The following is a 15,459-nucleotide window of genomic DNA, read 5'->3' as shown; positions in this document are numbered from 1 at the left end:
CATTAAATGTGTCCTCCCAGATGCTGCATGGGGTGGGGCTCATTCCACCCTGCTTTCCAGCTATTCTTGATGAGGAAAGAGGAGCTTCTACCCTGTTTCATGGACTGTGAAGGGTGAGGGATGCATGGTGAAAGCAGATGTTGTAGCTCACAGTGGAGTAGGGCTGACAGATATGCCCACAGTCCATGCGCACACACACAGAGTACATACCAACTCATTGCTTGCAAGATGCAGGTAGGCACAAGTGGAGGGTGTGGCTAGCTTCACAGTGCATAGGTGTTTGAAGTTCTGCCTATGAGGTAGGTGAAAGGTCTCTTGCCTGATTGGGAAAATGAATGGCAATTAGCCAAGGAAAGAGGGCAGGATGTGGCAGGAGCAGTCCACAGGCAAGAGTCTCAGACTGTGAAGAGACCCGGAGAGAGAGAACAGGTGGCATACGTAGGACCTGAAAATGCTCTCAGAGCCAGGCAGTGGTAGCTGGGTGAAAGGCAAGCTGGTTGGTTGCATGTCAAACCCGTTGGTGTGTTCTCCACTTCTATCAAGAAATGTCTTCTCAGCGGTAGAGCGTCGGCCTAGCGTGCGGAGGACCCGGGTTCGATTCCCGGCCAGGGCACACAGGAGAAGCGCCCATTTGCTTCTCCACCCCTCCGCCGCGCTTTCCTCTCTGTCTCTCTCTTCCCCTCCCACAGCCAAGTCTCCATTGGAGCAAACATGGCCCGGGCGCTGGGGATGGCTCCTTGGCCTCTGCCCCAGGCGCTAGAGTGGCTCTGGTCGCAACATGGCGACGCCCAGGATGGGCAGAGCATCGCCCCCTGGTGGGCAGAGCGTCGCCCCATGGTGGGCGTGCCGGGTGGATCCCGGTCGGGCGCATGCGGGAGTCTGTCTGACTGTCTCTCCCTGTTTCCAGCTTCAGAAAAATGGAAAAAAAAAAAAAAAAAAGAAATGTCTTCCCTCACGCTTTTCTTAACTTATACCAACTTAAGCTGTCCTTCATTATTTTCTTTTTTAGAATTGATTGATTGATTTTTAGAGAGAGAGATTTGTTGATTTTGAGAGGGATAGAGAGAAAGAAGGGGCAGAAGCAGGAAACATCAACTCGTATTAGTTGCTTCCCGTATATGCCTTGACTGGGCAAGCCTAAGGTTTCAAACCAGTAACCTCAGCATTCCAGGTTGACACTATATCCACTGCGCCACCACAGGCCAGGCAGCAGTTTTTTATCTTTGATGGAAACTTAGGTAAAGAGAACCTATTCTCTAAGAAATACAGCAGTCTAAATCCAACGATCCTATCAACCTGTTAGTGATACTTGGCACCTGTTAGCAAGACAACTGGAAGTGATGGGGTAAACTGGAGAGCACGTTCTCCATCCGAAGAGAGCAGCTGTTTAGCTCAGCTGCCCAGTGCCTTCAGATCTTGCAATATTTCAGAAAAAGCAAGTGACCTGGATTTCCAGCAATGTAGTCATGTTTTGAAACATTGCTTTGATTTAATAATAATAATAATAATAATAATAATTAATAATAATAAAGCCAACAAGAAGGCATCTGCAAGCTAAGCCTTACTCCTGGGCCATGCCTGCAGTTTCTTGTCTAAGGCTGCAGAGGACACAAGGGTATTGTCAGAATCCTTCAACAAGTCACTGCTCTGTGTTCGGTTTTCCCTAACCATCCTTCTCCCCCTGCTTTCCAGAAAGAGATGACGAGCAGGATGTGTCACTAACGCCCCATCTGACCCTTCGGAAGAAAGAGGAAAGCTGTGTGCTCCTGGAGTCCCAGGTGGGCAGGAGGGAGACCTCGCTGGCTGAAATGGTGCATGGACTTCCAGGAACAACGAGGTGGGGACAGGGGGTGGGGTGGGGTGACTCCTGAGATGTTCCCGCCTCACTTCCTGTGCTCTCCACCCTGAGTGCTGCTAGCCACGACCTGTGGACCTGGCCGACCACAGCGTGAGAGAAGGACCACCCCCACTCCTGGCTCTGGAGGAAGCCTCCTCAGTGAGTCGCAGTTCTTCTGCCTGGGACCTCACCCACGCATCACCGGAATTCAGGTTTTGAGACTGAGACACTGTTTGTACTTTTCCATCGACCTGTCTTGTCAGCTGGCCGACCTTTCTGGGTGTGTTTTCTACATGCCGACTGCATTTTGAAACTGGACACACAGCAACTTTTTCTACAACAAGCCTTCCTTTTGGGCCCCAGAAAACTGCCCTGATCCTGAGGCCTGACTTCGCACAGGGCTGAGGAGCCGGGAGAGACCTGAGACCCCACCAGCAGCATGGGCACTGTGTTGCTAACAGGCAGTTTTATCAGGGACGCTCCGTGGGGTGGCTCATCTCTGCCCCCAACAGGGTTTGCACACTTCAACGACAGGGAAGAGACTGGTTTCCCATGAAAGGCTAACGAGTTACCAGTTAGACCTGAACTGAATGTGTTTTTATTTTTGATAACCACACCATTCGTTGTTTCTTCCAGTTCAAGATATTTTTTCCTGTTTCCCAGAAGAGAAAAATAAAAGGAAGTTATAAATAACCAAGGATGATCAGCAGAAGCCCTGAGCCAGATTAGTGCAGTGTTTGTTCTTTATTAAGGGGTAGGGAGTCTTGGCTGTCTCCGCATAATACTACAGTTTCAGTGACAGAGAACAAAAGTAGCATTGGTTGCTGGTACACGGAGCTCAAACTCCTGGGGCTCTGACTTGTTTGTAACCTTCCCAGCTGGCCCTCCAAGCTCCTCAATCCAGCCAGTGTTTTCTTCCTCTTCCTCCACACTCTCCCCTCCTCGGCCATACTTTATTATGGCATAACATTAATTTCTGCCCCAAAGATGTGCCACAGTTGCCAAGGTAACCGTGGAGCTGGAGGTAACTTCCTTCTTCCGTCCTTCCCAAGTTTTCTGTTCCAGTGGACAGAATAACGTGCTCTGCCCACTCCCCGCCTGTTGAAACCTGGGTGAGCTTTGCTTGTACACATGTTGCCTTCTCTGATTCATTCACAAATCTGTGGTGGCCCATGACTAGGTGGTATTCATACTTCCAGTAATTGTTTGAATATGACAACATGGCAGTTGGTGGAGGGAAGTAGGTAAGAATGTATCAGTGCATTTTAATATAATACCGATTAAAGATTAACTAAGCAACTCTGAGTTCGTTTCATTGTACATACTATATTAAAGCCATCTGTGGTGGCCACGAGAGCTAGAAGCATGAGCTCTTTCTTTGTCTAAACAAAGAAAGGGCTGATATCTGGGCATGGTGGCATTCTGCGTTGACCTCGCCCAACAAGCCAACCCTTGCTTTGCATCTCATCGATGTGTCTTGTGGAATACAAATGCTGCTACCTCTCTCCATATTGTTGTGCTCTGGTCAACAACAAACACTGCCACCCCCTCTCCTTTATTTTGACAAGATAGGCAAAGATATTTTTTAGCATTATTTTTGGCTAAAAGACTATCTGACTGTTCTAAGGATCCAGAGAAACAGAAATAAAAGCCCCTGCATACTCAGTAAGGACCACAGAAGGCCGAGCATGGGGCAGAGGGTGACCTCAGGGAGCCCGGACCCTGGAGGATCTTGGAAGCGCTGTGCAGGGGTTTTGCATTAAAAACTGGTTATGTTCCTGCATTCCAAATAGGATGCTGGACTCTGAAGACATTTGTAATTAATTCTTTTTAAGGTTATTTCCATTAACTATTTGTGCATATGAAATTTCCATTCAGTTTAAAAACCCAAATATTTTAAACTTCTTGGCACAGCTTTGTCCTGGTTATATTGCTAATTGTACTAATCAACTCCTCTAGGATAAGTTCTGGCACACTATTCTTATTTTTTAATTATAGAGTATTTTTATTCCCACAGAATCTTGTTTGGCAAATTCTAAAGACAATCATGAAAAGAGTTTCTTGTCTTAAAAAATTCTCCAGCCCAACTACATCATAAGTGTATCACATTGCAAACGGAGAGTCTGAGTTCTGGGCAGCCCCTCAGGTACCGCTGGCCCTTTGGGGCCAAGACTAATGTCTTGCTTCTTCCTCTGAACCTGGCTGGTTCTCCTTCATTTTCCACTATTTTTTTAGTTGAATTATACTCGTAACCATTATTATTTCTTTTTGAGAAATTCCCAACAGGAAGGATTACAGTGAACATCCATATACCCTTCATTTACATGCATCAATTGTTAACATCTTCTAATTGTTAGCATTTTTCTATTTCTTTCCCTCTCCATAAATATACATTCTTACTGATGGACCATTTCAAAATACATTGCAGACATCATAAAACTTTAAAATAGTTAATTAACTGCCCCAAAAATGTTTATAGATTTTGTTTTAAATCTAGAATCCAATTAAGAATCACATATTGCATTTAGTTGTCATTCTCTTTAGTTAATGGAAGAGTTCTCCGTGTGTGTGTGTGTGTGTGTGTGTGTGTGTGTGTGTGTGTGTGTTGTGTGTCCTTCATGACACTATCATTAAAAGTTCAGGCTGTCAGGCTGGTTTGTTTGTAGACTATCTCACAATCTGGAGTTTTTTTCTGATTCTTTCCTCATTATTAGATTCAGGTTAAACATTTTTAGCAAGAATACTACATACATGATGTTGTTTCTTTCCTATTGCATTACATCAGGAAGCATAAAATATCTAGTTGTCTCTCTTATGATGTTAAGCTTGATCAGTGGCTTCAGGTGTTATCTGCTAGACCCATTCATTATAATGTTTGTAATTTGTTATGGAGCTCTGAAACTCAGTACACACGCATCGTACAGTGTGTGAGACAGTGCATATGTGCATTCCTTTCTCACTGTTCTCAAAGAGATGAGGCTGTCCAAAAATTTCAACCATTGCAGTTAGAAGATAGAGCAGTGACCAAGAATTCATCACTTTCAATGTAACAGAGGTAATGGGAAGTCAAATATTCCCTGTGCAGGCAATATATATGAGTATGCTGGCTCATGAGAATTTGTATGGTCCCTGTAGCCAGAGTTCAAATATATGTAACTTTTTTTTCTCCCATCCTCAATGATGTCCCATTCAGACTCCTGTTTATTTTAGAGACCATGCGTTTTCATTGAAGAGGAGGCATTTTGTACCTAAGAGCACAAAAATTAACGAGGTGGTATAAATGTTACAATGGGTCATGGCCCTCCAAATGGACAAGGTACATACACAGATATAAAGTATATAGGTGGCATTAAAATTTCATGGGGATTTTGAATAAAAGGTCTAAAAATACTCCTTAGGAGGATAACAATGGAAAGAAAATAGGTTAAGATGTACTCATCTAAAGTTAGATTCTGCTTCCAGTGTGCTTGTTTTTTTTCTTCCTGGAGTGTTTTCTCATATCTGAGGGACAGGATTAATGGACTCAACTTTGAGAGATTTCTTAATTCGTTTCTTCTACCCTCCCAAACATTAGCATTTCAGTTGAGAAACCGACTCTATTCTCAAAAATGTTCAGGCATAGGAATTCTATAGCATCCTTCAGTGTAACACTTTACAACATCTGAAATTCTTCCATTCAACTTGAGCCAAACTATTATGTTTGAGTTTCAGTTTACCATTTTAGAGTCCTACATTAAGAAAGATCCAAAGACTATATAGAATAAATAAAAGCATAATAAACATGAGCTTTATTTGCATACCCATTAAATATTTGAAGATTGTTACCAATTGCCCTTCAACCTTTTTTTCATTAGCATTATCCCATCAGCAAAATTCTCTTGGGAATCTTGTCCCTTTTGCTAAGAAGGTCAACTTTTCTGGAGCTCAACTTGCAACTTTCCTAAAGCTCTCTGTGTCGCTGTGCATTAGGATGTAACCAACAGTGAACATGTAAAAAAATGACTGCATGTTTTCTATGAATGATGTCATGTCTTTACTAAATCCTGACTTGACTTTTACATATTTATACATCTTTTTATTATTGAATATATTTGCCGACACTAAAGTCTTATCTAGATTGTATTCAACCATTTTGATTTATCTTCTCAAGTTTTCTTCCTTGCTACTTTTAACATTCCTCATAAGATTAGTCTATTTTATTTGTTGTTAACACCTCTTTAATTGGTAGAGTATTAAGGGACTTGGTAGAGTTCTTCTTATCTTTTTGTGGTGATGTATGCCAATCTTCCATTCTGGTCATGGATGGAAGCACAGCACTTACTGTGGTCTCTAACCTGACATCACATCCACACTGCTTGGGCATCACACTGGGGGAAAAGAAATGTCATAGGAAGAGCATGACTGTATCTTAGAGAAATGTATGCAAAGGCAAAATCACTAAAAGGGGTCAGCTATGTCACTTAGATAATACTGTTGTCATTTGTTCTTGAATCATTTTGGTCCCTGATGAAATAGGTGATTCACTCTTAGAATTAGCCAAACAAAGTGTGCTTTGCAAACAATTTTACTGCTTTTAAAAAAATATATCGACAACAACAAAAATAATTTTTATAACAGGCTGTGTCTTTCTGAGCAGTTATTAATTCTGGCTAAGAAGTTTTCAACAAGTAGAAAAGAATTTTTGTAACTTTTAGAGAGAAGAGCCCAGTTCTAATATGACAATTAAGCTGTGTTACTAGTGTTTAGTGTTCTAATTTCAAAGTTTTCCAGTATCTTTTCTAATTGCATCAGAAAATGATTACCATATTTCTTAGTTCCATTTGTGATTAAATTAAGTATTTGACTATAAGATGTACTAATACAATTAAATCAACTAGAAGAGCAAGATAAAACTAAAGATCATTTATGAAATCAATTTTATGTGAGCTTAGGAATTCAAATGTTGCAAATAAAAGACACATAACCATAATCAATTGTCTTTTCCTGTGTGTGTGTGCTCAATTTATTTCCTCATCTTGCCGTGGTCCTGGAGCAGCAAAAATTGGTCCTACCATAAGAAATGTACTTCCCATAAACGTTAAGCTGATTATTAAGTCTGTTTAATATTTCAATTATCCTAAATCTCAGCTCTGCTTCCAAGCAAACTTAATGCCACATTGACCAAAATTATATAGAAATATTATCGAAAAGCAATGGTAGTGTCATTTACTATAACAATAATATATATATATATTTTTTACAATAATATATTCAATATTTTATCTGACTTTTCTTCTTCATTGTGAAGTAGGTTATAGCATAATACTTTATTTTGATTGAAACTTGTCATTATTTTAATACAGCATTTATCATCTGAATTTTCATGATGACATAAACCAATAAAAAATTTTCAGTACTTAATAGATTAATAACTAAATGAGGAAATTTAATTCAATCTAGCTAAACTTTGATTGAGTTTCTAAGTGTATTACTGCATACTCGATTAAGTTAAACATCTGCTCCAGAGGAAATCATATCATATGATTGAAACATGATCTCATATATTATCAAATCAACAAAGGGTAAAAAGCTAAGTATTTTCAAGAAAATATATAAAACATAGAGGGAAAAAGTAGCAACCAAAACCTATGTTTATTCACTGAGAAACAATATTATGGATAACTGTTCTCCGAGACAGTACATATATATGTCTCTACAATGACGCATTTGGGGTTGCTACAAGCTACATGCTGACTGACTCTCACAAGAAGCAACAGCATTTAGAAAATTCATAAACTGTGACTTGTTTATTTAATTATTTTACTCAGGGCTTGTCTTAATCAAAAGTATAACCACATGGAGGTACAACAGGGATGTTTGGCCCACAAGAGTCTGTGGTGAAAGCAAAACCTTGGGAAAGATGCTGAGCTTTTTGACATTGGCTGGAAATGAGGAACTGGTCTGCCCACCGCTGCCCTATCTGTGGATGAGAACATAGCCCCCTCTCTGCTCAAAACCCTGCAATGGTACTGTTTACACTCAGATTAAAAACCTGAGCTCTCCCTTTAGTCCTTCATTCCAGTGCTCCCAACTCCCAGCCCCTTACTGGTCTCACACACACTAGACGCACTCATGTTTATGGCCTTTGCATTGGCTGTTCCCCTGCCTGGATGCTCTTCCTCCAGATAGTCTCATGACTACTTCTCCTCGAAGTCTTTGTGGGGGTTTTTTTTTGGGGGGGTGGGGTTAAATTTTTTTTATTTTATTCATTTTTTTAGAGAGGAGAGAGAGAGAGAGAAAGAGAGGAGCAGGAAGCATCAACTCCCATATGTGCCTTGACCAGACAAGTGCAGGGTTTCGAACCGGCAACCTCAGTGTTCCAGGTCGACGCTTTATCCACTACACCACCACAGGTCAGGCCAAAGTCTTTGTTTAAGTGTCTCTTTCTCAATATGATTTCTGCTGATTGTACTTGCCACAAGACTCACAATCCCTCTTTGCTCAAATTTTCTTTTTCCCCTAGCATTTATATTATATAATTTATTTATTTATTAAGCTATTATTTATTGTCTGTCTCTTTCTACTAGAAATATAAACTTCATGATATTGGGGATTTGTCTGTTTTCTTTATTAATGTGTCCCAAGCATCTAGAAGAGAATGTCTGGCACACAGTAGATGCTCAATAAACCTTTCATGAATGAATGAATGAATGAATAGCAGGTAGGAACTTAATTAAGGTCTGCTATCAGAAAGATTAATTAAAAGCAATATATAATAATGATAATATCAATTTCAATGAGTGCATACTACAGATTAAGTATACTCTAAGCTTTTTACGTGGATAATCTCATCTAATGCTCATGACAACTCCATGAGGTTGGTTATCCATGTGTATCCCCATTTTATGGTCAGCAGTACTTAAGTATATAATTTGCCCAAGGTCACAAGCAAGAAAGAGATGGAGCTGGATTTAACACCACACAAATGGGCTCAGAACTCATACTCTTAGCTGTGAGAATCACCTTCACCCACTAGGCATTGGGCTCTTTCCCATTACTACTACCCTTTCTGTGGACATGGGCTCTATGTGGTATAGCAATCCAGCCTTCATTCTCTTTCCTGGGTATTTTCAATGTTCTTATATTAGTGCTTCTGTGATCAGTCCATCAGAGATCATAAAGTATTTATTTCTATTTACAAGATGTGCACTCAAAAGTAAAAAGTGGACCCTAGGCCAGAGATGAGCTGGGACAACAGATCTGACAGGGACTGTTGAGTGCTGTGGAGTGGTGTGAGAATGACAGAGGCCAAGGTGGGGATCCTGAGTGGGAAGGAGAAAGGAAGACAATCGGAAAGTCCAGGAAGATTCAGCCAGGGTGAGAGCAGTGTGTCCTTACAAGTAACTACTAGAATATATAAGAATTTTTAGGTCTTATTCTTTGCTGTAAAGTGAGAGGGAAAAAAAGCATGCAATTTTTTCATACATATAAGAAAACAAGCAGACTTTTAAGAATTAATATGCTGGCTCTGGCTGGTGGCATAGGGAATAGAGCGTTGTCCTCGAGCACCACAGTCCCCGGTTTCATCCTGGGGTTGCCAGCTTGAGCCCCTGTCTGGGCACATATGAGAATCAATCAAAGGGAACAACTACATGGAATAGCAAGTTGCTGCTTCCCTTTCTCTCTCTCTTTCTTTCCCCTTTTCCCTCTCTCTCTCTCTCAAAAAAAATTAATAAATAGAAACACCCAAAGCAGAAGATCTTAGCTTTAACAATAAGAGGTTTGCAGAACTATCACAGTTAATTTTTCACTAATTTTCCTTCTCTGCTAAAGAAATTAACAGGCATTAATTCCTCGGCTATAATACTATAATATAAAATATGTAGGTACATGAACAATTAGAAATACGTAACTGAGAGGCTAGAGCCACATGGAGCTGTGAAATTTATGAACACATATATTCTGTAAACTAAATGTAGAAATGTACAGGAACCACATTACATTGTAAAAGCAGAGTCTGTTCCACCCATCTTATTGCGGCAGCTTCCTTTCACGTCACCAGGAGTTATGCAGACCGTGAATGTTCTCTGGTTCCCGGTTCCGTTGGGAGATCTGAACATGTCAGGACATAATGCCAGTCTGTGCTTCAAGGCAGATGAAATAAATATGCTGTGATGAAGTAAATGGCTTTTACCTTCTTATTCCTAGGGCTTCATGTTATTGTCCCCAAAATGACTGAACTACCTGTTGTAGAACTGGGCACCTGAAACCTGTATAATTATGTTAACCAGTGTCACACCAAAAATTCAAGAAAGAAGGAAGGACGGAAAGAAGGGAAGGGAAGGGAAGGAAAAGAGGAAGGAGAGAGGGAAGAAGAATTAACTCTGGGTGGTTGGCTTAGTGGTAGAGCATCCGCCCGGTATGTTGATGTCCCAGGTTTGATTCCTGGTCAGGGAACACAGGAAAAGCAACTATCTGCTTTCTCACCCCTTCCCCTTCTCCCCCTTTCTCTTCTCCTCCTGCAGCCATGGCTCACTTTGTTGTAGTGCATTGGCCTGGGCACTGAGGATGGCTCCGTGGAGCCTCCACCTTAGGCACTAAAAATAGCTTGGTTGTGAGCATGGCCCCAGATGGACAGAACATTGGCTCCAGATGAGGTTGCCAGATGGATCCTGGTTGAGCCACATGTGGGAATCTGTCTATCTCCCCTCTTCTCCTTGCAAAAGAAGAGAAAAAAAAGAAATGATTATGCTACAGAACATATACTACAGAAGGAGGTGGCATTTGTTAAAAGAAAAATAGGTAGGAGTGTTGTTGGATTGTTGTTTTTTTAATAGTAAACTATTAGGTGCAGATACTATTGAACCATAGAAGTTAAAGAAAATTCATTCAAAACACAGGTCCCATTTTATAACCCCAGGAACAATTTTTAGTACATTTCCACTCTTAGCACAAGCTTCTTGAGTTTGTGCAGACAACATATAATATGTCTTTGATATTAGGTACTGGCAAGGAATTATCTGAACAATGAATTCAGCAAAACTCTGTGCACTTGTCAGTATGAAAGAAAAGAAAGAAAGGGGAAAAAAAGCAAATCCAGACAGTTCTTAAGAGCTGCAAACTGTTGCCGTGTTGTCTGTTTGCATTCACCACAATGATTGTGCTACCCTTGGGCTCATGCTATTTAATTGAAATTTGCATTATCTGTCCTAAGTGACTGCAAAAAGTTCTGGGTGACTTGAACAGAGAAATGTGAAAGGAAGGTACTCAAAGTCCTCGTTTATTGCCATGAGGAAGGAAAAATAAATGAGGTAATTTTAAAATGACCTTCCTTCTGCTTCTCCCAGGTTCCTGAGTTACTGTACTGGAAAAGACAGTATACGAGTGTCAAGGGCTTGCGGGGATGTTAGGAAGGCACTTAAGGGGAAAGAATTTCTGGGAATTTATTCATTGAGAATTTACTTCGTGCAAAGCACTGTGCTTCATACTTGACGTATCTTCTCCCATTTCAGTCTCAAAACTGTCCATGGAGGTAAGTATTGGTGGCCATGACTGTTCTGTAATCTGTTGGGGATGTGTAATCGGTTGCAAACTGAGGACAGTGGTGAACTTGCTCGAGTGAGTTCCCGTTCTCATTTAGTGCTAGTCATTGTGCTAAGTGTTTTACTTGGCTTATCTGAATCAATCCTCACCACAGTCTTAGAAGGTAGGCACCACTGCTATCAAGTTCATTTCGCAGATAAGGAAATAGAGGTTTAGACATAAGCTCCTTATTCAAGATCATGCGGCTGGTTTGTGGTGGAGCTAGGGTTCAAACCCAGGCACTCTGTCTCCAGAGCCCATGCTCTTAATTACTATGTTATGTCCCTTTCCACACACACACTTTATTTATTAAAAAATTATTCCTCCTTTTAGACAGTTCACCTGTAACCCAGGTAACAAAGCTTCTTTCACCATCAGAATCATAAAATTAGTTTCCCTGAAAAGCACGAAGGAATCTTGGGAAGCAGTGATGAGGAAGTTGCACAAGATGAAATGAACATTTCTTTTACAGTAGAGAAAAGGTGAGTGATGAAAACACTCCTGAAAGCTAAGATCACCAAATGGGTGGGGCCAAGGGGAGGAAATGTGAGCTCACTGTCTCTGTGCAGATGTTGCTGAGCAGGCCACCACGTGGGGAAGACAGACCGACTACGGTAGCCCTGTCTCTGCCAGCTTGGTGAGAGCAGTCACAGGTATGGGGGAGCTCGTGCACATTTGATTCAGAGGGACTCGCACCTTCCGGTTATCCAGTAAAACACTTTTGTTCCTACCCGGAAGTTAAAACTAGTGTAGTAGTCTCCCCTTATCCATGAGGATTTGTTCCAGGACCCTCAGTGGATGCCTGAAACCGTGGATAGCATTGAATCCTATAGTATATGATTTTTCTATATATAATACTTATAATTAATATAATTTATAAATTAAGTATAGTAAGAGATTTCTAATAACTAATAACAAAATAAAACAATTATAACAATGATCTGTAATAAAAGTATGTGAATAGCTTTGGGGCCAATATTGAGTAAAATAAGAGTTACCTGAACACAAGCACTGTAACACGGCCACAGTCTGTCTGGTCACTGAGAAGGCTACTAATGGTCAGGTAGCACATGCAGCGGGGATATGCTGGACAAAGGGATGGTTGACATCCCCTGTGGACACTGCAAAATATCACATTATGCAGAATAAAGCACAATTTAAAACTTATGAATTGTTTATTCTGGAATTCTCCATTTAATATTTTTGGACCACAGTTGACCACGGTTAGTTAAAACTATAGGCAGCAAAACGTGGATAAGGGAAACTACTGTATCTCCTGGTGTTGGCCCGGGGATGTAGCACCTTGCAGTAGCTATTATAGATGCTCACTCTGAGCTGCTGGAATGGAGCTGCTGGAAAGGATGAGCTAGGCTTTCCCAGGTGTAACTGGCAGAACTATTCTGCAGCATTAACTTGGAAGGGCATTCCTTACGTTGGAAGAAGGGAATGCATAGAGTTTAGTTATAGATACTTATAAAGTGAATTAAATCAGAAGCATGAGTATTGGTCATCGGGGCATGGAGCAAAAGAACAGAAGGCTGCAGAATACTGACCTACTTGCCACCACACAAGCGAGGTGAGCCAAGACCAAAGCAGGAGTATGGGCTCAGTGGGGCTGAGCTGAGCAAGCACTCCCCCTGGTGGCCCTGACAATAGGACCTCTTTCAATCTTGCAAAGGATATTAAAGCACCTACATACCAAGTGTACAGTTAAGTCAGTGCAGAGGGAAACTGTGAGGGAGGAGTTGGGAGGGATTTGTGTAACATGTAAAGGATCTGAGCATAAGAGAAAGGACTGCAGATAACATCTTAAAGAGGCAGAGTTGGCCCTGGCCGGTTGGCTCAGTGGTAGAGCGTCGGCCTGGCGTGCAGGAGTCCCGGGTTCGATTCCCGACCCGGGGCACACAGGAGAGGCGCCCATCGGCTTCTCCACCCCTCCCCCTCTCTTTCCTCTCTGTCTCTCTCTTCCCCTCCCGCAGCTAAGGCTCCATTGGAGCAAGGTTGGCCCGGCGCAGGGGATGGCTCTATGGCCTCTGCCTCAGGCGCTAGAATGGCTCTGGTTGCAACAGAGCAACCCCCCAGATGGGCAGACCATCGCCCCCTGGTGGGTGTGCAGGGTGAATCCCGGTCGGGCGCATGTGGGAGTCTGTCTGACTGCCTCCCCGTTTCCAACTTCAGAAAAATACAAAAAAAAAAAAAAAAAAAAAGAGGTGGAGTTCTCCGGATTTCTTCGGTTCTGCAGACCTGTTACATAGGGTGACGTCAGTGTAAAGAAAAAACTATGTGTCTGTAATTTTAAGTCACTTAATCTCTCCCTCCTGATGCCCTCACTGTACAGAAGGACAACTGGAAGAGGCATGTCCTTCTGTGGTTTAGAGCCATGTCCACACGTCCATTTTCAGACTCCCTCTGTTCCGCTGCTGGAAGAAGGACCGACGGCACAATCCTGCCAGGTCCGCAGCAACGTGACCTAAGTTTTTATTAGGATGGCCTTTTGCCAGTACCCCCAACTTTGTCCCCAAATTACTTGGGCCTTAAGCTTGTAAGATCAGTTGTTATAAGAAATCATCCTATAAAATTTATTAATGAGCTTCTTACACACAAAAAAATAGTATTATTTTAGTACCTCCTATGTGCTAGGGTCTGGGAAGACAGCAGTAAATAAGATACACACCTCTCACAGAGCTTATATTTTAGCAAGGGCAGACTTCCAGAAAGCAAAAAAACCCGAAACAACAACAAAACCCGGAAAAATATATTTTCTGATTGTGACAAGTCCTCTAAGGATAAACTCAAGGCACTATAAGAACAGAAGACCTTGACCTGGTCCTGAGTATGATGAAAAGGCTTCCCTGGGGGAGTGAATACTAGGCTCATACCTTCAGGTTTATCTGGAGTTAGCCAGGCAAATCGCAGGAAAAGAGCACACCAAGCAAAGCAGTAACACAGAGAAAGAACCTCAGGCAGGAACAAGTGAGGCATGACGAAGTGTGGGGGCTAAAAGATTGTGATTCAATCCTCAGGGAGGTGGCAGGTGCCACCGATGTAGCTGAAGAGTTAAGCGGGAGGTCAGATCACACAGATGGGTTTAATTTTAAAAAATGTTTTATAAAATATATATTTTATATTTTATAAAGAAAAAAACCCAAAAGATGAGTTTAAAAAAACTTTTTCTGAAGAATTATAGTTAAGATAGTCCATGAACTAGAACTTTCAGGACATTTGGATTTAATCTAGGTGTATTTGATTAGTTTTGTTTTTTGTTTTTGTTTTTATTTAGATGAGAGGAGGAGAGAGAGTGAGGCAGACTTTTCCAAGTACTCCGACTGGGATCCACCCAGCAACCTCCATTTTGAGCTGATACTTGAATCAACTGAGCTATCTTCAGTGCCTGAGGTCAATGCTCAGACCAACTGAGCTATCCTCAGTGCCCGGGATACTCAAACCAATTGGACCACTGGCTGCAGGAAGGGAAGAGGGAGAGAAGTGGGAGGGGAAGGAAGGGAAAAGCAAACAGTCATTTCCCTTGTGTGCCCTGACCGGAATCAAACCCGGGACATCTAAATGCCAGGCTGATGTTCTATCCACTGAGCCGTCAGCCAGGGCCTCTGATTAGTTTTTAACGGACATTTTATTTCAGCTATCCAAAAGAACATATAATGTTGTAATACTTTGAAAACCAAAAAGGCCTGTTCTCATTTTATTATCAACAATATCGATAGTTCTTTAAAATTCAGGACCCTTCAGGAGACCATTTCATAAGTAATATAAATGTCTAACCACTATGCTATACACCTGAAACTATTATAATATTGAGTTACAACTGTAATTGAAAAAAAATTAATTTAAGTAAAATCCAGGGGCCAATAATTCACATTGTTTCATGAAAATATTATTTCTTAATTAAAAAAAAAGATCTTATAATAGTTTATTTTTTAAAACTAAAGACCCTTAAAATTAAAAAAAACAAAAACAAAAAACAAACAAACAGAAAAACTAAAGACCGTTATAGTACAAAAGATAAAATAGACATCAGACTGAGTCACAGAGCATTTAGAAAC

General features: G+C 41.3%; 1 protein-coding gene across 5 annotated transcripts in view; it reads left to right on the top strand.

The window, feature by feature from the left end:
• Positions 1-6,806, top strand: part of MOB3B (MOB kinase activator 3B) — a 221,358-nt gene extending 214,552 nt beyond the window's left edge. For 4 of the 5 annotated variants that reach the window (XM_066368293.1, XM_066368295.1, XM_066368296.1 and 1 more), the window contains one exon: positions 1,693-6,806. In XM_066368293.1, coding sequence (XP_066224390.1) covers positions 1,693-1,722 — 30 coding nt within the window. In that variant the 3' untranslated portion in view covers positions 1,723-6,806. The remainder of the gene's footprint in view (positions 1-1,692) is intronic. The other variant, XM_066368297.1, reaches the window with a different exon arrangement.
• The last annotated feature ends 8,653 nt before the right edge of the window (positions 6,807-15,459 follow it).

The sequence above is a fragment of the Saccopteryx leptura genome, chromosome 2 (genome assembly GCF_036850995.1).
Source record: "Saccopteryx leptura isolate mSacLep1 chromosome 2, mSacLep1_pri_phased_curated, whole genome shotgun sequence".
NCBI lineage: Eukaryota > Metazoa > Chordata > Mammalia > Chiroptera > Emballonuridae > Saccopteryx > Saccopteryx leptura.
This window is presented reverse-complemented; position numbering and strand designations above follow the sequence as displayed.